General features: G+C 32.0%; 1 protein-coding gene across 2 annotated transcripts in view; it reads right to left on the reverse strand.

Annotated features, from left to right (window-relative positions):
• Window positions 1-476: 476 nt before the first annotated feature.
• Window positions 477-22,809, reverse strand: part of LOC129951057 (cyclin-dependent kinase 5 activator 1) — a 35,503-nt gene continuing 13,170 nt past the window's right edge. For both annotated transcript variants that reach the window (XM_056063064.1, XM_056063063.1), the window contains exons 4-5: window positions 12,811-13,016; window positions 477-2,695 (exon numbers count right to left, since the gene is read on the reverse strand). In XM_056063064.1, the coding sequence (XP_055919039.1) occupies window positions 2,545-2,695; window positions 12,811-13,016 (357 nt within the window). In that variant the 3' untranslated portion in view covers window positions 477-2,544. The remainder of the gene's footprint in view (window positions 2,696-12,810; window positions 13,017-22,809) is intronic.

The following is a 22,809-nucleotide window of genomic DNA, read 5'->3' on the forward strand; positions in this document are numbered from 1 at the left end:
CACGAAATGGAAGCCCTCTCGAAGCTAAAAACTTTACAGCAGCTACAATCTGCTTCAACACATTTCTCCAGTAACTTACTTCATTTTGATGTTGTGATATTAATTCAGTATCTACTCTACCTGTAACTTTTGTTCGTGCTGTGTAGTCCATCATAGATTGTCTATGGGCAGCACTGCTTTCATGTGAAATAATTATTTTATTGATGTGTTTTAATTTGAATATAAATGTGATTTAAATTGTTCAGCAGAGGTTGTTCGAATTCTGATTATTCTTTATGCATCTAAAATTGTATCGATTTTTTTTTTTTTCTTGAAAATAGACCAATAGAGGTTAAGAGACGTGTCAGCAATTTGGGGGCCCCTGGTGAATGCGGGGCCCTGGTCCTGGGCCCAGTGGTATAGAGGGGTCTGGCAACATTAGAGTATGAACCTTGATAATGTATTCTAAAAACATTAGCAGAAAATTAAAAAATATGTGCTATTCAATCAATGTTTATTTAATTTCATTATAAGAAAGTAGATAACTTTTGAACAATTTCAATTTTTTTTTTTTAAATAAAAACACTTCTGCATACCGTTCTAGTTTCTAATAATTGTATTTCTTACTTCTTGTTTTGAATATTATTTATTTATTTATTACAATAAGCAATAATAATTTTTGGCACAATTCCGATAACTTTGGCTTTTCGAAGAAGAATATCTTTCACAATTTACCTGAATCATCGAACAGAAATTGGAGTCATTTTCAAACTAATTTTCTAATACTATATCTTTCCAAAATGTATATTCATACATATGTGCATATCATATGTACGTATATTATTTACATAATCTTCCAAAATAATTGTTTCAACAAATATCAACAAAAAAAAACTTAACAAAAGACAAATATTTGAATATTTAAAAACAATTGGTGTTAAAATGGAAAACTTCTTAATGATTCAAGTTACTGAATTCAGTCAAGTTTTTGAAGTTTTGGTTTGATGTGATTTATTTAAAACAATTCGTTTTCACGTTTTCCATCCATATATTTTGTAATTTTGTATTAATTACATAATTCAATTTTTGTTAGTAGTTGAATTTTGTTTAAGAGAGATTGAGGGCAGAACGTGTACCACAAAGAAGTCATATAAATCTATGGTGAAAAATTGATGTAGTAAAAACATAAAACTCAGGGACTTAGTATGTAAGTTTAGGTTTTACTGACACAGGCTGCTGATTGAACCTTTAGGTTACCATATAGATGGTTTCAAGATGAAACATATAAACTTCATTTAAATAAGTTTGGAGTAAGATTAATCAGTGGCTATAAGATTACATTTGTATTTTTCATACTAATGCCCTACAACATCCAAGTTACCGTCAACACCAAGGTGTTTTTAAAAAAATAGACGGAAGACATAATGACAGCCCTATATAACCTCTTATATGTATAGTAGCAAACCTTCATTATAAAGTTGGTTCAAAGCTAAAAGTCTCTTATAAAAAATACAATTTAAATTGAAATAAGATTCTCTCGGTTTGTCGATATTTTCTTATTCTTTCAAAACTCAACTTTACGGATTGAAAAAATCATATTTGAATTGAGTTCTGGCTTACGTTACGAGTTTGCATATAATACGCGATAGTTTTATATTCGGACCTCGCTTCTTTCTGAGGTCATTTTTAGTCGGAGAACTTGAAAAGTTCTACTTTTGATTATAGGATTTAGTTTTGTTAAGAGGAAAGTATTTCTATCGCTCTAATTTATTTAGCCAACTTCTTTGTTGGCCAATCAAGTATCTGTACAACTTTCGGCACGTAAATATCAAAGTTAGTTAGTGTGCAATACTGTCTTTTAAAAATGTCTATTTTCCGTACTGTCAAATAAAATCTGGACTGTAAATCTACAATTAAAATGTCTGAAATTCTTGACAGCTAACCTGTAACCCAAAGCCCGGCAAGCTCTTACCCTGATTTTATGAATACGTATTGACTTAACTATATTTTACGTATACAAATTAATTGAGTTTTTTAACAATTACTTTAATCTTTAAATTTTAATTTTAATATGCTTGCCTTGAAATAAAACAAAAAAATATTATTTTGAGACCAAAGTTACCGGAAATATGCATATGGGTTGTTTAAAATTTAGTAGTATTTTTGAAAACATCCGTATAAACGAAACTGTAAGTGTTTTCTAAAAATAAACTACACAAAATTTTTTATGACAATATATCTACCCTCATCAGTTTGATCGTTTATAGTGTTTATAATATCAAGAAAATGGTAATGTTTATATTTTGAAGTATTTAGTTTTGTAAATTTGAGTAGGTATATTATTTGATTTCTGTTATTCACGTCTTAATTTTACCTTTATATCTTTTTTATTTTTCTGATTTTTTTTTTTTTTATTTTATTTCGATTGTTTCTTTAAGATTTAAATTAAATTAAACTTTATTTCTAAACAACAGTTGCCAGCTCCTGAAGAGTTGCACGATGATGACAATTTTGCATTTTTCCGGCAGCTGACAGTCGTACGACAACTTCTCGAGAGTATTTATGTCAGGCTGTGCAATTTGGTATATCATTTGGTAATTTTTTTCTAGAACATACGCCGCATGATTTAAGCTCTGTGAAAATTTCCGTAAAAAATCCTGGTTCAGCATTGATGCGTAACATTTCACCACTAAGTCTGTTTACAATAAGAAGACACCTGAAAATGATTTTAAAGTAAATTAAAGGTAATTAAATGTAAATATTAATTTATTTAAAAAAAAATCGCTTGAAAACTCATAATTAGTTCCTAGTAAAAAATATAAACCTTTTACATTACTCAAAAATCTGTTCAAAATATTTTAACAGGAATTATTTTTATATTTCTTTTCACTTACAAATATGTCTTCTACATTTTGCCACTCATTTACTATATGAATTATAGTACCTAATACAATAATTTTGTAATTAATAATTATATTTTCATTTCACTGGAACGATTTTCTGATGGCACTTGAATAGTGAATTCAAATTTTGAAAAAAATACTAATGTATTTATAAAACAGCAGTTACTTCCTATTCGTGCCATTTTGAATAAGATAAACAAGTTGGAAGTCAATGGGCAGGTTCAGACAACATTAAGGATTTCTTTTTTTTTTGTTTTTATTTCGTGATAATTTTTCAAAAAGCCTATGACCGCACGTTTTACATTCAGAGATATGAAATATATTTTCTTACTACTGAAACATTATCTTGCAAAAGAAAAAGAACAAATAATAAAGTAAATATTTATAGAAGGAAAAACACGATTGAAAAACCTCCATATAGATTAGAAAAAATAAAAGTGTTCAATTAATAAAATAATATGTATGTATAAGCTAATATACATACTTGTATACAATAATATACATGACAATTAAAGAGTTTATAGCTCAAATTTACATATTATTATTATATAATAACAATTACAACTTAATACTAGTTAAATAAATAACAAGTAAATAAATAGTACACAAATAATAACAGAATAGAAACAATAAATAACTTAAAGATATTAATAAATACAATAAGGAAATATACAGCAAATAAACAATGTACATAATAGTATAAAAAAATAACGTGAATGAAAAACAATAAATAAATTAATAATAAAATAAACAAAAAAAATTAATAAATAAATAAATAAATAAGTAAATATATAAATAAATAAATAAATAAATAAATAAATAAATAAATAAATAAATAAATAATAAATAAATAAATAAATAAATAAATAAATAAATAAATAAATAAATAAAAACATACATACATAAATAATAAATAAATAAATAAATAAATAAATAAATTAATTAATAGACAAATAAACAATAAATAAAAAAATAGATACAAACAAAAATAGATAAATGACATCAATTGAACATGTAGTACATATAGTACAAAAATAAATAATATAGAAAGAGGAAAACGAAATAAGTTAATTGTTTATTATCACAGGTAAGTAAGCTGTTGTATAAGTAGATTTTCCGAAATCTCGCAACTGTTGTAAAAATTATTCGTTAGCTTGCAAATCCTATCAGAAATCAATTCGACATTCGCTCTATTATGCAAATCAAGAGTAGAATGATGCCAAGGAAGATTTAACATCATTTTTAAAATCTTATTCTGTGAGATTTGTAGTTTTTTAATGTGAGATTTTGCTGCATTTTTCCAAATAGGGCACCCATATAGCAATATTGATTGGAAAATAAGTTTATGATTTTCTGTTAATAAATGGATAAAGCATATTGATAGCAAGATTAATTTTCTTTAATGTGGTGTTAATATGAACCCTATAGGTAAGTTTGGTATCTAGATGTACTCCAAGATACTTTACAGTCTGATTCCAATTGATTATATTTCCATTAATATGGATTTGGCTGCTGGGAAGGAAACAAGATTTTCTTTTTCGGGAAAAAAAGATGGCTTGCATTTTTCCAGCATTGAGTTTAATCTTCCATTTGCTATAATATATTTCTAAAATTTTAATCGCATTTTTTAGATTTGTCTCAATATTGAGAGAAAATTCATGCGATGAAAAAATTGCGGTGTCATCAGCAAATAATGCTGATTTGCAAAAAGGAAGCACTGGGAAATCAGAAGTATATATGTTGTATAGAGATGGTCCAAGGACGGATCCTTGTGGCACTCCAAAACAGAAAGAACGTAAATTTGAAATACCACTATTGACATGCACTTGAAAACATCTACCAGACAGGAAACTTTGAACGATCTTACACAAGTACACTGGAAATTTAAAATTTATCATTTTATATACAAGACCATCGTGCCATACAGAATCGAAAGCTTTTTCTATATCTAACACTATCATTCCTGTTAACTGTCCATGTAAACGATGTTCTTTAACATGGTTACAAATTCTTTGTATTTGATGGGATGTGCTGTGACAACTTCTAAAACCAAATTGCTCGTCAGGAAGGAGATTTGAATTTGAAACAAACTTTGAAATTTGATCTTTTATGACTTTTTCATAAATTTTACTTATGCTGCTTAGTAAGCTAATAGGTCTGTAGCTTGAAGAAACATCTGGAGGTTTACCAGCTTTCAAAATAGGCACAACTTTTGCATTTTTCCAAACATTGGGGAAATATTGAAGTTTAAGACATGAATTGATTATAAATGTTAAGTACCTAATCCCGTTCCTTGACAGGTTTTTCAGATAAACATTTTTTATACCATCTAAACCTCCGGCTTTCCGAGTTACGAGGTCTTTAATAATATTCTTTATGTTTTCTTCGTTAACGAAAGCATTTGATGGTGTTGTCACATTTAGAGCATTTGTATTTTGAATTTGGACTTTGACGAGATCATTTGTCTCCCTGTCACCTAAGTTTTGTGAAACCAAATGGTTTTTTGAAAAATTCCTTGCAAGTTCTTCAGCCTTTTCATTGTCGGTGAAGTATATTGACGTCGAGTCCTTTAGAAATGGAAGAGTTCTATTTTTATTTTTAACAATTTTAATGATATTCCAAAAAGGTTTATCGTTTTTATCTAGAGAACTTAGCTTTTTATTCCATTCATGGTTGCGATGTTTCATAAGCTCATTTGTTATCATCTTACTGAAATAAGAAACCATTCTTCTAGAGAAGGGTTGACGATAACGTTGCCAATTCCTTTGATGGAGATTTTTCAATTTGATTAGTTCTAGTATATTAGATGGTAATTTTGTATGTAAAGTTTCTCTCTTTACTCTTTTAGGCACACTTTCATCTATTGCAGAGTTTATTTTTTCTGTAAAGTCATGAATCAGAAGATCCACATCATCTTTACAGTTAATATTTTCGAGCTGTGTAGGGTTACTTTGGATTTTTTTATTGATTTTTCTTCTAAAGCAAAACCAGTTTGCTTTTTTAAGATCTTGAAAGTATTGCACATTTTTTTCACCCGACCATAAAAGGTCACAAAAAACAGGATTATGGTCAGAGCTGAGAGCTTGAAAACTAGTTGGTTGGGATATAAGACATGGTACATTTGACACAAACAAGTCAAGAACAGAAGGACTACCACGTGAACCTGAAGGATAATATGTTGGACAAGGAGGGTAAGAAATATTAATTGGAATGGACAAGGGCAGACTTGCTAAGATATTTCCCCAAGCGTTAGCTCTTAAACATCCCCAATCTCTATGGCGACAGTTAAAGTCACCGCCTATCAAAAAACCACCGCTAATTGTAAAAAGCTTTTTTAAATCTTGGGTTAACCATTTTCTTTTGAGTTCAGAAGAAGTTCCACCAGGAAAGTACACAGACAAAATTTTTATTGATGTTTGGTTTTTAAGCATAATTTCGATACCAATACTTTCAACAACTCGTGTCGGAATTATTGGTAAAAGCGAATGTCGAATTGACCTCCGTACTATAATTGCAACCCCACCACCCATTTGATCAACTCTATCCAACCGATAGTATTTGAAATTGGATGATGGAAGTTTGATTACAGAACTTAGCCAAGTTTCAGTTAGTAGTGCGATGTCAATGTTATTACTATTCAGAAAATATAAAAACTCTTGAAACTTATTTCGAATGCCTTTAGCATTCCAAGTTACAATTTTTATGTGTGTGTCTGTCATATTACTTAGCATTGGATTTTGAATACAAAAACTTATTTGCTAAACGTGCGATCGCATTAAATTGATCTACTCTAGTTTTACAAACAGATAAGCTAATAATCATTTCAAAACAGAGAGCGTTTAATTCATCCATAGAAAAGAGATTGACATTCGTATCAACATTGTTGTTGTCAAACATGTTGCTAGTTGTGGTTGCATTGGGAGTTGAGTGTTGAGCGAGTGATGAGTGAGAATCCCACGCGATATGAGTGGGAGAAGAGTTGGGCATATGCGAGCTTGAGTTCGCGCAGCTTTTATTCGGAACATCAACACGTCGCTTGTGCGGGAGTGGAAGCATAGGAAAGTCATTTATTGATGAGAGTGAAACCGGTTTTAGAACAGAGTTAAATGTAGGCTCAGCTTGTGGTGGTGAAGCATGAGGTGATGAGTGACGATTTGGTGTTCGAACAGCTGATTTCTCTCTTATTTGCAGATATTTAATTCTACTGATGCATGATGGGTCAGTAGACTTATGATTCCCATTGCAGTTGGCACATTTTACAGCAGCAGCATTGTCGCATTCAGATGTGTTATGATGGCCAGCGCAATTGGCACAAAAAGTTTTAATGTGACAATTTCTTTGCCCATGCCCAAACATTTGGCAATTGTGGCATTTTGTGAGCTTACCTTTAATTTTCTTTTGGAAATTCCAATTCACTTGGGTGTAAAGAATAGATCGAAAATTCTTTTTAAGATCAGTTAATTTAATAGATCCATTCATAAGAGACACAAGATAAAAGGTATCAATGTAATGATCATAGTTCTTAGTTATTTTTTTTACTTCAATGCACTGAAGACCGAGTGAAATTAGTTCATTTTTAAGAGAATCTATCTCTAAATCTTCTAAGCCGTATAGCACAACTTTAAGTGATTTTGTTCCTTTCAAATCGTGAGTGAAATATTGACAATTTTCGTCTTTGAGTTTATTTATCACTAGGGATTTCGTTTGCAGTAAACTGCTTTTTCTGAACGTACATTTTGACCAAGGCAACTAGTTAGTTTTTCAACTGTCATAACATAACCTTCAAACTTGGAACTTAACTTCACTAACCTCTACCTTCAGTTCATCGTACAAAAACCATTATCTAAAACATTATTATGTACAAAATACTCTTCAGGCAAGCTACAAATCCATCACGGTTTGTATTTTGTATTCTAAAAAATATTACTTATTTCTCTTCTAATTTGACCCTTTTACACAAAAGACTAAATGGAATTGTGGAGAACATAAATAATTCATGAAGCAAAGAAGTTCAGCTTTCATTAAAAAACTTCATCAATTGTCATAGTGACATACGTTCACTTGACTTGATAGTAAGGGAGATTTTTCTTGGCTAACTTTCCAGTCAACTTTCCAATAAAATTGCCTTAATTGGAAGACAATTTTTTGGCAGCTGGCCAATCAGATACTAGAAACTTGCCTTTCAAGTCCCTTATGTCTTAACCTGCCCAATATCTCTTTTTTTGTCGCCAAGATATTTGAGTCGCAAGTCAAATTTAAATGTTTTTTGTACAATATACAAAATATATATATTATTAATTAATGCCTGATGCATATTTGCCAAATATCAACGCAGCGGTGAAGCATTTGTGTCTTACAGTACTCAGAACTCACAAATGACTTGAGTGGTGCACACACGATTTTGGAGACGCTGCATTGACGTTGCGTCATTCTTGTGGAAAAAACACTTGTAGATTTTTGCGACATCGCTGAGTCACGACTCAGCCGCTTGAGTCTTTCAGTAATTTTTGTTATTGATTTAGCTAATAAAGTTATTTCTTATTAAAAACAAAGCTTTTATGTACAAGCTAGGCGAAAATTAGTTTGTTTTTATCAACCTTTATTGCAGCAACATAAACGTGTACTGCAAAACCATTAAGACATTAAACTGTTAAGCATCTTGCAAATGATCTATGAACCGCGAACTGTGGATGTTCGCATATTTTGACTTTTCTTTCACATGGGCTTTATTCCTATTCGCAGACAGCGACGAAAACGAATTGAATTACCCTTTTCTCCATATTTTCCTAACCCATAATCTTTCACACAAAAACAAAACAAGAGTGGTATAATTTTGAGGTTATGGTGAAAAATTTATTCGTTGCAGTGGGGATGGTATTGTGGAACGCGAATAGAGTTTGACAGTTCGTAGTAACCTTATTGCAATTCGTCACTACCAAATTGTTTTTTTTTTTATATATTCTTATTTTAGAGAGCAAAATATCAATTTTATTATTCTAACATTATTGCCAATAGGTTTCTTTTAATTTAAATGTTTTTTTGTTTGAAATCGACTTTTTGAAATGTTCGTTGTTCGCTCTCATGTGCAAGGCCCTTAAGACATTTAACTCTTAATCATCATGCACATGATCTACGAACTACGAACTGTGAACTATGGATGTTCGCACACAGTGACGAATTGAATTACCGTTTTCTCTATATTTTTCTCAACCATCATCTTTCACACAAAAAGCAAAACAAACATGGTATAACTTTGAGGTTAAGTTGCGCGCGAACAATTTATTCGTTGCAGTGTGGATGGTATGTGGAACGTGAATAGAGTTTGACAGTTCGTAGCAACCACACTGCAGTTCGTTACTACCAAACTGTTTTTACAAATTTTTCCTGTTTTAAAGAACAAAATGCAAATTTTATTTATGGTTTCTTATAATATAAATGTGTTTTTGTTTGAAATTGACTTTTAGAAATGTGTTGAATAACGTTGATTGGTCCATTCGTTAATTTGTTGTTCGCTCTCATGTGCAAGGCCCTTTAAATAAATGAAGTTAGCTTCCACAAAATCACAATAATTCTAGTCGTAGTAAATTAAGTTATATATTTTTACTAGCTGGTTTACCCGGCTTCACATGGGAGGTATTCAACTGTTTTATATAAACAAAATGGGGACGAAAAAACTACTATTTTCTTATATTGTACCTTTTTTATTTATTAATGTATATATTATCTCTGTACATATTTCTATTGCGGTTGTAATACTTCATTGTAAACGATATTGTTTGTTTAGTTGCAAGGCGCATACATATATACAATTTTTGCCGAGCTGACACCGTAGCAAGCAATAGTGGGTAAAAAAGGAATTTGTGATGTCAAGACCTTCAGTGTCTGTCCCTGTGCCTTATTGATAGACATAGCAAAACAAAGCTTGATAGAAAATTGTTTCGTTTAAATTCGAACGGCTATTCGTTAGTAATCATCGGTATCCTGGAATGAAAACGACTTGACCTTGGGCAGAGCCAGAAAGAATTTTATCTTTAATCACGTTTCTTTGAATAGTCCAGTTTATATCCTGATTTATTTAAAGAATTCAACAATTCAATTTTAATGTAGGCATCAAATCTCCATGTCTGATTTCATTGGCACCGAATGACTTCATTTGGAAAGCAGAATTGTAAACACGAATCATATCAAGAAAATGTTTAGAACCTCGATGAGAATGATTCAAAAGACTATTTAATGTTTTCGGTGAGCAGCAATTTCTGCCAATAAAACGTTTCCTCCTGAACAGCAGAGTCAGAGACCTGGTGGTTCTTTAAGCTATTTGAATGCACGACAGAAATTTTACTTGGTATTCATATTTCCTATCGAAACGTGAGATCAGTGAGTCAGTGATATTTGGATTTTATATGTACGGTTAGGTTAGGTTGAGGTGCTGACAGCTGATGTCTTTACCGTCACACTTAGATCAATACAGAGCCATTGTGATACCCGTGAGTATTGCTACTCGAGCTAATAAGAAAAACCTATGTGTTCAGTCAGTGAAGCCATTTAGAGGCTTTGACGAAGTTCAGAATGTTAATACTTGGCGTACAAGAGAATTCCTCTTCCTTTGATGGGAGAGTGCGAGACAGTGACACAGAAAGTGCGGAGTGTTTTCATGCACCTCCTCGTCACCGCATCCTCTGCATAGATCATTTGAACTGATTCTCATCTTTTTCATATGATAACCTAACAGATTATATCCGGTGATTATGCTCACAAGAGATCGAAGTGATCCCTTGTGTAGCTGCATAATTCTTTCCGTTCTTTGTTTGTTAAATCAGGGCCAGATCTTTCTTGTATTGCCGCAGGTGGCAAGAAGGTCCACCTTTCATCGGCCTTGATAGTTATTCTTTTTGAGATTTTAAATAACAGGCATAGGTGCTAACTAGCTGAGCTTGGCTTACGTCAAGCATTGACCCTAATCTTGCTAATTCATCAGCTTTCCCGTTGCCTAGTATATCGCTGTAGCCTGGGACCGAGCAGAGTCTAGTGTTGTGCTGTGCTCCAAGAACCTTAAGCTCTTCGCGGCAGCATGAGACAAACCTTGATTTTACCTCAGTTGCAGTAATCGCTTTTATTGCCGCTTGGCTATCAATGTAAAAGGTGATATCAGCTCGTGGTATTGCCATCATATACCTTTTTAGCAGCTGCTGTCACTGCCAGGACCTCCGCTTGGAAGACTACTGGAGTTTGGAAGCCTAAGAGATGCGGTTAACTTGAGAGCTTCAGAATAGAAGCCTGCCCCTACACCAGTGTCCATTTTAGAGGCATCGGTATAGATAGCTATTGACGACTCACTGGAGTATGGCATATTATCCATCCATTCCTCTCTGCTTGGGATGGCAGCCTGGAATGGTTTATGAAAATCAAGTTCGGGTATTTTATAGTCTGTTGTAGTACTATGACCCGTAACTTTATGAAGGATCTGGGCATGTCCTATGGATTTGTTTATCCAGACTTTAGTTTTACTAAGTCTCAGGGCACTTTTGCCTGAAGATTCTTAAACAAGGAGGTTTCGGGGAATTAGATTGAGCATAACTTCCAGTCCCGCATTTGGAGTGGATCTCATTGCCCACATTTTATATGTATAGATAACAATTTATTGACTAACATTATCGGACTTTATTTATGCTTAAAACCTTCTCCGTGATATCCTCTTTCATTTAAAAAAAACTGCATGACAATTGGAAAAGAAGTTTCGAAGCCAAACCGTAACAAAGATTTTCTCTTTTGCTTGATTTCAGGCCTTTGTAATAAGGCCTGGACACGCTGCAGTTGAAGTACTTGGATTATTTTCAATTTCCTTTAATACAACTTCGTCACTGAGTTGGTGTTGGGGCCTTCCAATCATTCCACTGCCAGGAATTACGCCTTCCATAAAGGAATTATGAACTCTTATAAATACCCGATGGTCAGGGCTCTTGCATTTCCTCCACATTCGTCATAAATAAAATGCATCATAGCATATTCACGTGACGTGTAAGACATTTTTATTTTTTTTTCTTAAATTATTTCTTCTTTATGAAATAAATAAGGTACCGCATTTTTATAGCTTAACAACTTAATTGGTTTAAAAATGGCGATAATACAAACAGCCATATTATTTCCGGTTAAAATAATAAAAGTGTTAGTTCAAGTACTAGACGTAGTAGTAGTCGTTAAGAAGCGCTGCTTGATAAGGAAAAAGATCGCCATTGCTTCTTGTACTAAACTAAACAAGAATTAGTTTGGGGGTACTCACATGATAAGACTAATTCAATGAATTGGAAACAAGATGTCTCTAGTGATGTAATACAAAATTCTAACAGAAAACATTTATCCTTTTTATATTTGTTTTTTAAATGGTGGCTTATTAAATTAAAACGCTTATTACTTTTGAACCAAAGCTAACTTTGTAATGTTTTATACCTTTTTGAAAGGCTTAAAAATCAAGAAAGTTTTTAAAAACAATAACCAGTATTGTGTAATATGATTTTTTTTTAATAAAACAATTTTAAAGTTCGATGTAAAAAATTAAGTTTGATAAGAATATGATTTTAACTACAAATATTTTGAAAAATAGGGCCGAATATTGAAATTTTTTAAATGCAACAATATTGAATTTTGAAAAACCGACTAAAAGTAGATGTTTTTGAAAATTTCATTAAAAAAACCGTTACTCAAAAACCGTTGAGATGCGGTATAGACAAGCTACCATGACCTGACCATGACTTGACCATTCATCGTATACAGTTTGGACCATTACTTATGGAACACCCTGTATATAGATAGATTATTATTTTAAACATGTAGGTACCTACTTTAAGTTTATTTGCAAAATTAAAAAACACACAATTTTTTTATATATTGCTTATATCTACTTACTAAACAAAGTTTCAACAAATCTTACCTGTCCCAAAATTTTTCCTTTGATTCCTCAACCAAAAATGGTTTAAGGGGATAGCTTATTTCGTTACCCATGTAAGAGTATGATAAATAAAGACATGTCAACACTGTCGCTTGAAGTTCACATTCCTTGGTTTCATCTCCATCTACTAATTCTCGTACAAGCATGTATACAAATACTACATTCGCTGGATTAATAAAGGCAACATCCTGAAAAGAAGAGCAGTAAGAGGAAAAAATGTGACTTTTTTTTTAAATATAACAAAAGAATTATTTGATTGAAGTTTGTTGACATCTTATTACTATTATTAATAACTACTTTTGCCAAATCTCTTCTACCGTCTCGACACTTTGAAAACACTGTACATATTCACATCTGGTATTATGTATCTATCTTTTCAATATTAATATTTTATTATGTTATACTAATTGTATGTAAATTGTTCAATAAATTGTATCAAATATTTCAAAGCCGACATAATTAATTGTTGATTTAGTTATGTTAATTACTATTATTCTTATTGCTATGTTTTTGTTAATAATGTTTTAATTTGTTAATTTAACTATAAAATAGTTCTTTACTTTCCTTTGTGTTCTTAAAGCTTTTCAGATCAACCAACGCCGATTTCTTCAAAACCCAGTATCTGCACTGTAACTCGCAATACAAACAACTATGTACAACGAAAATGATCGATTATCTGAAACTTGTTGCTCATAAACTTATCTCTTGTAAGAACTCGAAAGAATTTTGGAACAATAATAGGAAACTAGGAGGACGCTCTCACGCGATTATCTATGCCATTTTCAAGAAGGGAGAGACGAGCGTTGCTGAGAATTATAGGGGCATATCTATCCTAAATACATTGCGAAAAGTGTTTAGCTCAATTCTCTATCAGAGGCTTATCAGATGGATTGAGTCAACAAACCGCTTAAGTATTTTTCAAGCAAGGCTTCGGTCAGGATTCTCTAAAGTGGGTCATATCTTCGCGCTGTCTAGTATTGCATCAAAGTATTTGGAGAATTCTAAGAGTGGCCTTTGAAACGGTAAATAGGCAAGTATTGATCTAAAAGTTATCATCTATAGGTGTACGAGTATCAAGGACATTTCTTCTATTATACTCAAAATTCCTGGATACCACAACTGCGGCAATTTGGAATGGAAGCAACTTATCGGAATGGTTTGAGACGTCTACGGGTGCTCCCCAAGGATGCTTACTCAGTCAAATTTTGTTTGCTCTTTATATCGATACTGTCACTGACATTATTCCGGGAGGTGTATTTTTGCGGCCTCCTTAGTCAAAGTCGTATTGTATGCTGATGACCTGGTGCTATTGGCTGATACACCATGTGCTCTGCAACTGCAAATCAACAGACTTCAAGACTACTCTTCAACTTGGGGCCTAAAAGTCAATACAAGTAAAACAAAAGCTATGATTTTTGAATCTAGGCACGGAAGAAGGCTACCAGAGGAATCATGGACCATCAACAATGGGCTTATCGATGTAGTAAAGGAGTTCAAGAACCTGGGAGTGTTGATAACATCTATAACCTTAACTGGAGTAAACATACAAAGGAGAAAGGTAGGGAAGCCAAACTAGCTATAAATTTGATGTGGCCAACGTTTTTCAGCAACAACAACATTGATGTAGCATCGTAGTACCGAGTGTGCAAAGCAACAGTCAATACTTGTATGTGTTATGGGGTGCAAGCATTTGGGTACGCACAACATGAGGAATTCGAAAGTATCCTGAGGTTCTTTTTCAAACGACTATTCCTATGCTTTACATGTGGAGTCAGGTTTAGCACCGATTTACATCCAAAATCTTAAATCGCATGCCAAATATCTGACTACAGTAGTGAAAAGAGAAAACGGACTACATAAGTCAATTCTGTTAAGGCAACTTCGAAGAAACGTAAAACATTTCAAAGAATGGAACCATCTTGCTGCGGCACAAAATGTAACGCTTCCTTTAATTGAAAATAACGTTATTGAATTGGCAGAATTAACTTGATGACCTGATTGCTAAAACTAATAATGCGATATATTTACAATATCTAGAAAGGGCATCCTCTTCAGAAAGTAGAAACATTTACAGGAACCTGAACCACCAATTATTGTCATCTGATATGAGTTATTTTTCTAAGGAACTGACTGCAGAAGCTATCGGTATCATCTTTAGGGCTAGGGTCCAAATACTAAATCTAAACTTTGTGCCTTATGGATCCGATTTATCACAAATCTGCACTCTCTGCAGTTTAAGAGAACTTGAAGGTACTCACCATTTTATTGCAGTTCGCCCAATATTGCAATAAAAAAGGCGATTATATTTCCAAGCCAGTTTTTTGACTTTGAACGAGCTTATTGATATTCTCAACGGATCAATTGGTTGGGTAAATCTCTTTAAGTTTTGTAAAAATGCGTTGTCATATCGCAATAGTTTTTGAACCTTAAGAAATATTCTCCCAGTTGAAAAAAATAAAAAATATTTGTGTTTCAAATCACGTGAAAATTGAATAGTGGATATTTAGGTATGCTCCAAGTCATTAAAATTGTTTAAAGTGTAATATCTTTCAAATTTAATATATAAAATGTATTTCAACATTATCTATCATTACTATGATCTGCTATAGACTAATTGTATTTTAAACAAAAACTACACCTTTTTCTTTAACAATTTTCTCTTTAAAAGTCGAATGAGTTGATATAAATACAAAATGTAAAAAAACTGTTTATTGAAGATTTAAAAACTTTTATATTTTACTTAAATGTATTTTAGTTTAAAAAATGTCTATCAGCAGACGGCAGCTTTGCCATTTCCTTAGTTTTAATAGAATGTAAAACTTAGATATTGTAATAAAGAAATGTATCTATCTATCTATCTATCTAGTTCAACTGTCTTTATCAAATTATTGGAATTATTCTTATTCAACCATCGAAGTTTCAAGCCAAACATTTGCAACTTACTAATCAACAATTAAGATGGAAGAAATAAAAGTCAAATTCTGTTTAATTTACATCTATACTACCAGACAGATAATTTAATAACCCTTCATTTAAACCAAAAACCGACTAAATACACAAATCATCAATTTTCTACACTTGCCAAAGACTTAACATTTCAAATACAGGCAACCTGGCTTAAATGAAGTCTTGGTTAGACAACTCAGTATCGTTCGAAATAGAATTCAGTTAACTTTCATTTGACACCAAAATCAATTAAATAACGGATGAGGGTATATAAAATCTGCAGACCCACCTCTTTAAGCAACCTTCCAATAGGGCATGGATATAATTAGGCAATTCTAGTTTTTTTATCCTAATATCATGGTCTTTCATCGTATAACCAAATAACAGATGAGGGTATAATAGAACTCAAAAATGCACACTTACTGTGCAACATTTAGTAACTTGGAGCCAGGTTTTAGGTATTCAACCCAAGTGCAAATAATTATTTAAAAAAGAGGCTGGGATGCGACCCACACTGATAACTTCCCATCTGTCGATTTGTCTTGCTTAAAAGTTTATTTATATGTACTCGTATCAATTTTTACCAAATTTGGGTACTATTTTTTTGTAGAATTTATTTTTTTTATGAAAAAAACGAATTGATGGATTTTTATATACAAATTACTGAATATCGAAAACAATATTTTCTGTGAAATAAAATAAGTTTGAAGCCAATATTTTTAATTTTTGAAAAGATATTTGAGTCGAAAGTAAATTTTTACCAAGTTTTAGTATTGTTTTTTTGTTAGAGTTTTATTTTTTGTAAAAAAAACTGTCAATTCGATTTTATTCAAAATTTAACTGAATGTTAACAACAATATTTTTTGAAAGATAAAAGTAAATCAAAGCCAATATCTCAAAGTTTTGAAAAGATATTTGAGTCGAAAATCACTTTTTACCTACTTTTATTAATTTTTTTTTAGGTTTTTTTTTTGTAAGAAAACTGTCTATTCGATTTTTCTCAAAATTTTATCAGATGTCAAAAACATTATTCTTCGTTGCACAAAATTGTTTTGGAGATGAAATCATATTTTGGTCGTACAATTTAGAAGGTGACAAATTTTTTTTCCAGTTTGTTTGAAATATGAAAAAACCGTTAAATGGATTAAAAAAAAAATATACTTCTTTGATATCATGTTACAATATATTATCTAAAATTTAATTCGTTCTTGGTTCGTAAGATATTTAGGGTTAACCAAAGTGTTCACCTTTTTTTCAAACTGCTAGGGTAAAAAAACCACCCACGCAATTTTCTCGAGGGCGCTTTCTGCCTAATTATCTGTATAACAAAATTTATTTGAAATCGATATCTCTTTTGGTTCTTGAGCTATGGACGACGAAAAAAAACCTCGCGAACGTACGGACGTACGTACATCTTTCTAAAAATCTTTTATTTCGACTCTAGGGACTTTGAAAAGTCGAGAAATGTCAAAATTTTCAATTTGAAAAATCGGACCCATTACAATAACTTCCTATGGGAAGTTAATAAATATCTTATGAGGGTAGATATTCCTTTTACGTATCTTAGACTATAACTTGTATACGATACGGAAAATTTAAAAACAAACTTTGACTATAGTGTTATGTCAGTGTATAAGCTAAAAAAAACATAATTTTGCAAAGGAAGATTCAATCGTACTGAAACATTGAATTCAGAAGAGAAAACTATTTAAAACATTATTTACATGAGCACGGCCAACAACCAACGAATGAACGAACATTCGTTGATTTTGACATTTCTTTCACATAAGAGTTTTTAATTCGTCGCGCATGAAGTTTGACTTTGACCACCGAAACCAAAACAAGAATGATTTTTTTAGGTTAAGTACGCGCGATTATTTTATTGGTTGCGTGTGTGGAAACTGTAGAACGCGAATAAAGTTTGACAGTTCTTATCAACTACAATTACTAATAAATATATCATATTGAAAAGTAAAAGTATGCATCATAAATCAAATAGAAACTATATTGGTATCGTTTTGTTAGGAATTTGTGTGGAAATATGTCTCCAAACGTGCATAAACTCACATTTTGTAATTCATTCGTCGTTCGTTGGTCGTGCTCATGTGAACGCTGCTTAAAACCTATACTTTGAATCCTTAGATTGAAAAAAAATTGCAATATTTACACTTGATAAGCTTGTTTTTTATAATCCGGTTAAAATAGACATACAAATCATTGAAACTACGAATTATTGACATACGGATGAAAACCTCTACAGCCACTAAGAAAATCGTTGTTAACAATTGACAAAAAGACCCCGAAAATCCTATGTTTTTTTCCGAATATTTACATTTTTAGGCCTTAAACGTTTGAACAGTAAATGCTACAAAAAAGTTAGCTAGACTTGGGAAATCATGAAATGTACTACAAAATAATTTGAATAACTTGTTCTTCTTTGAACAAGCGTTTAGAAGTTACAGTGGTTTTAAAAAAGTGTCAAAAATATCGACTTTTATCATATTGTGCCTATACAGTAGTTTGTATCTAAAAGCGTTTCATGTAATTAATAGCAGCATTCAATTTTGCGATGGACAGGGTATCCTGTATAGGAACGGTGACCATCCGTTCATTATTTGAGGAAAATGTTCATTATGAATTATTGTGTGTCGGAAAACATAAAAATGTTAATTATTTTTTGTTGTTTTATTATTTTGTTCATTATTTGTTCATTGTTTTATGACTTTTTTGTTTAAGGAAAGCCTAAGAATGAAAACCATTAAATGTTTAATGAAAACGTACCCTTACATCATAATTCGTAGTCTTTCTTTTTCGGAACACTTCCTACTCTCCCAATTACAATTTTTGTTTTGTTAATAAGTTAGAGACTGAATGAATATGTGTTGTTTTTATATTTGTTTTGTTTATTATCGATTTCTTTTTTCTCTTTTTTATAAATATACCTAATTATACTATATTTATGAATTCATTTATATTATATTATATTTATTAACTATTAATCAATGAAATAAAAAAAAATGTTATACCTTTTACATGAAACGGACCCTTTAGCACGAAGAAATATTTCGTGGCCTCTCAATCCATTGCTTTTTTCCGTACCGTTGAACTTCGATAGCTCGAACTTCGTTTAATTTCGAATACATTTTAACTTTGACATCTCGAACTTTTTTGCTTGTATATCTTGAATAAAAGTCTTCAGGAATGAAAATGTCATCACTGCTATAGACAAAATCCATGACTTTACAAACAAAATTGAATTTTGGTCATCGTCTCTTAATCAAAAGCACTTACGATTTATTTTCCTCGACACAATCTTTTGTTGAAGAAGGCGGATGTGAGATAAATATCAAGTGTTAAAGCTCAACTATAATAGACTTAACCGAGCTTAAGATAGCTTAAGGGAACGAACCAATACGCAGCCTTATATGTCACTAACCATAATAGACGTTCTACTCAGTTTCGTTAAATTTCGCAAACTTTCGCGCAATTACGAGAGAGCCATTTAAATGGCTCTAGCTTAAGCAAATGTCAAATTTGCTTAAATCGCTCGTACTTGAATAAATTATGGTTACTTTTTGTTTTGACGATACCTTCTAATAACTTTTCGTTCGGTTTTGACATTAGCTTACTTTCGGTTAAGTCTATTATAGTTGGGCCTTTAGAAAAGTTAAAAGAAGAAATGTGTCATTACTTCTCAATGGAAAAGATATCGAAGAATATTGGGCCAAGGTGGATCTTTAACCCGTTTTTAAATGCAGCTGTAAATGAGTCAAAATTGGCAATCAAGCTAAAAGAAAGTCAGCTGGATCTATCTGCCGATGGAATGCTGCAATTGGAATTTAAGTCTTTCAATTTGGACACATTTTGGTTCAAAAGGAAATTAGAATATTCTGGTTTAACATTGGAGACTTTGAAGTGTTTGATTCAATCTTAAAACGATTCTCAATGTATTAAAAACGGATCCACGTTGGGAGAATTTTTTTTTCAGAAAAACAAGCGCAACCCTCGCATTAAAAATATGATACAAACAATTTAAAATGGATTATATCTCCAAGAATAGTTCCTTTAATTATCATTTTTCTAAAAAATCCTTTTTTTGATTTGTTTAACTGCAGTATCTTTTCAACCTTAATAAATCTTCGCAACCCCTCCAAAAAGTCTTCGGGATCGCGACCCAAACGTTGAAAAAAAACTGCTATACACTGAAAAAAATGAAATCAAAATTTTGATAGTCAAATTGACTGTCACCGACTTTTCCGTCTGTGTAAGCTGATTCAATTCAATTCAATTCGATTGAACAATTTCAGAATATAGTTGTCACAATTCATTGTTGCTATGGTAAAATTTTAAAATGATTTCTATAAAATATCTAAATAAAAGTATCAAATTGGCTGTGTTTAAATAACATTATTACTTTTCTTGCGGTTTTTCGAATTACGTAAGCTTCTTCAGTCAAAAGAATGTGTTGTTGTACCTAAAAAGGGTAACTTAAAAAAATGTTCATTCTTCTTTGTAAGCGTCTGGCAGCTCTATTCAGAAACGACATATTTGTAGGAAAAATACTTTCAAATTTTTCTAGTGACAGCTTTTTAGGTATAAATTTGACTATCACCTTGCACAGATCAAATTCGATTATTTTGACTGTCAACAATCAAAAATCACCTTAGTTGATACCACCCAACTTAAATTTTAGTTTTCATTTAATACACATACCATAAGTGAACACCCTAGACACAAGCCCTATAGACAAATGGGTCCTGTACCCAGTTAAAAAATTCAAATGAACACATATTCGACATTGTTTGGATGAAACGAATTTACTCGTGCTGGGAGATTTTAATGCCCGAATTGGCAGTGGGTAAGGATTGCCTCCGTCCTTTTCAGTTCACTCAACAAATATGAGCATCTCACGTTATTCAAAAGACAACCGAAAGGATTGCAGGGGGAACACATTTTTGGAGCTTTGTGAGTCTTACAACTTTTTAATTTTGAATGGAAGAAGTACCAAAGTTGTCGAAGGAGAGTACACGTTGTAAGATCATCAGGGCAAAAAAATTACCACCAAGGCTGAAATGGAGGGATAATTTGGTTCAAAAGTATCAACAAAATCTGAATGATGAACTAATTCATCTGAAAAAAGTTTCCCCGGTTCCATGTATGGAGGAATTGCAGGAAGTCATAAAAAAAGCTTACCCACAGCAACCACACTTCGTAAAACCCAAAATGAAAAATGGTTTGATGAGGAATGTGGAATCGCTAGAAATCGTTCGTTTTCATTTCTCACTTTATTTCGAGCTCACTATAATATTCAGCCCTATCATGAATTCCATCGTAATCGGAAATTTTTACGAATCCCGAAAAACTGTATCATGATATCCGTTCGTAGTGGAAAATCTCATACAATTTTGCATTACGAACGGATTTCATGATACAGTTTTTCGGGATTCGTAAAAATTTCCGATTACGATGAAAGTCATGATAGGGCTGATTAGCTTTAAAAAATTGTACGTTGAAGCAAATAAAAAATATAAAGCATTGTGCTCGAGAAAAAAGAAGATTATGGTAAAAGTCTGGTAAATTTATTATCCGAAGCTAGATCTGCCACAGAGTTTTGGAAGGCAATGAAGTTTATAAATGGAGCTTAGTTTTCAATTAGAAACAGTCTTAATGCTGCGGATTTAAAAAAAAACTACTTTGAATCATTGCTACGAGTACCAAAATACGGAATGTATTTCATGCAAGTTTCACTACGCGATGCCAAATATTGAAGACGAAGTTCTAGATTCTGCTTTTTCAGAAGAGGAACTTCTGTCAGCACAATCCCATCAGAACTTTTTAAGTATGCCTCTCCCAGTTTTATATCCGAGCTTTTAAGGTGTTACAATGAAATTTGTAGATCTTGTTCTATTAATGTGAATTTCCTGTCCTCAATCATTTGTTCACTTTTGAAAAAAGAAGACCCTCCATTGCAGAAAACTACCGTGGAATGTCGTTTTTAAAAGCGTCCATGAAATTATTTGCCAGTATGATATTCCTAAGACTGACCACCTGGGTACATGATAATTCAAAGCTTAGCCAATTTCAAGCACGATTTCGTTCTGGCTACTCTACAACGGACCAAGTTTTTTTTCTTTTAAATATTGCTGAAACTTACCTTCACCGTGGGAAAAACTCTATGCCTTCTTCGTGGACTTTAGAGCAGCCTTCTGCAGCATCGACGAAGAAGCTTTGTTTCTAAAACTTGCCAACTATGGCATCTCTTCCAAAATTATTTTTATTTTGAAGGCGTTGTATGAAAAAGATGCTATTTCTGTGTGGGACGGTGAAACCTTATCTGAAGAATTCAGGGATGGAATCGGCTAAGGTGACAGTTGATTATCATTTTTTTGATAGTTAAATTTATAGTATAAGAGGATTCAACTCATTTCAATTCGATTGAACAATTCAAAATTCGTTGTTGCCATTTTGAAATTTTAAATTGATTCCTATAAAATATCTAAATAAAAGTATCACATTGGCTGATTTTGAATAAAATTCTTGCTTTTGTCGAATGTCGTAATCTTTGTGGTTTCTTTAAAGAAACAAAGTGAACTAAGAAAATTTTTCAGTCGTTTATGTAAGCGTCTGGTAGCTCTATTCAAGATAAACATATTTGTTTGAAAACAACTTTCACATTTTTTTGTGACAGCTTTTTAGGTATTAATTTGACTATCACCTTACGCGACCAAATTCGATAATTTTGATTGTCTTTTATCAACAATCACCTTAGCCGAGTCCACCCCAGGTCTTCAATGGGTCTGAAGCAAGGATGTTCGTTGAGTAAACTTCTATTCACACTTTTTATAGATGATATTGTCGAGTCCCTCGGAACAGGCGTGAAATTTGCTGAGGAGAGCATTCCAGTCTTACTTTATGCGAATGAAATCGTCATATTAGCCGAGTCTCCTGATCAACTCCAAGAAATGATCTCTAGATTGGAAGAATACTGTAATACTTGGAACCTAGCAATCAATCTCAGCAAATCAAAAATTATGA

The sequence above is a fragment of the Eupeodes corollae genome, chromosome 3 (assembly GCF_945859685.1).
Source record: "Eupeodes corollae chromosome 3, idEupCoro1.1, whole genome shotgun sequence".
NCBI classification, from domain to species: Eukaryota; Metazoa; Arthropoda; class Insecta; order Diptera; family Syrphidae; genus Eupeodes; species Eupeodes corollae.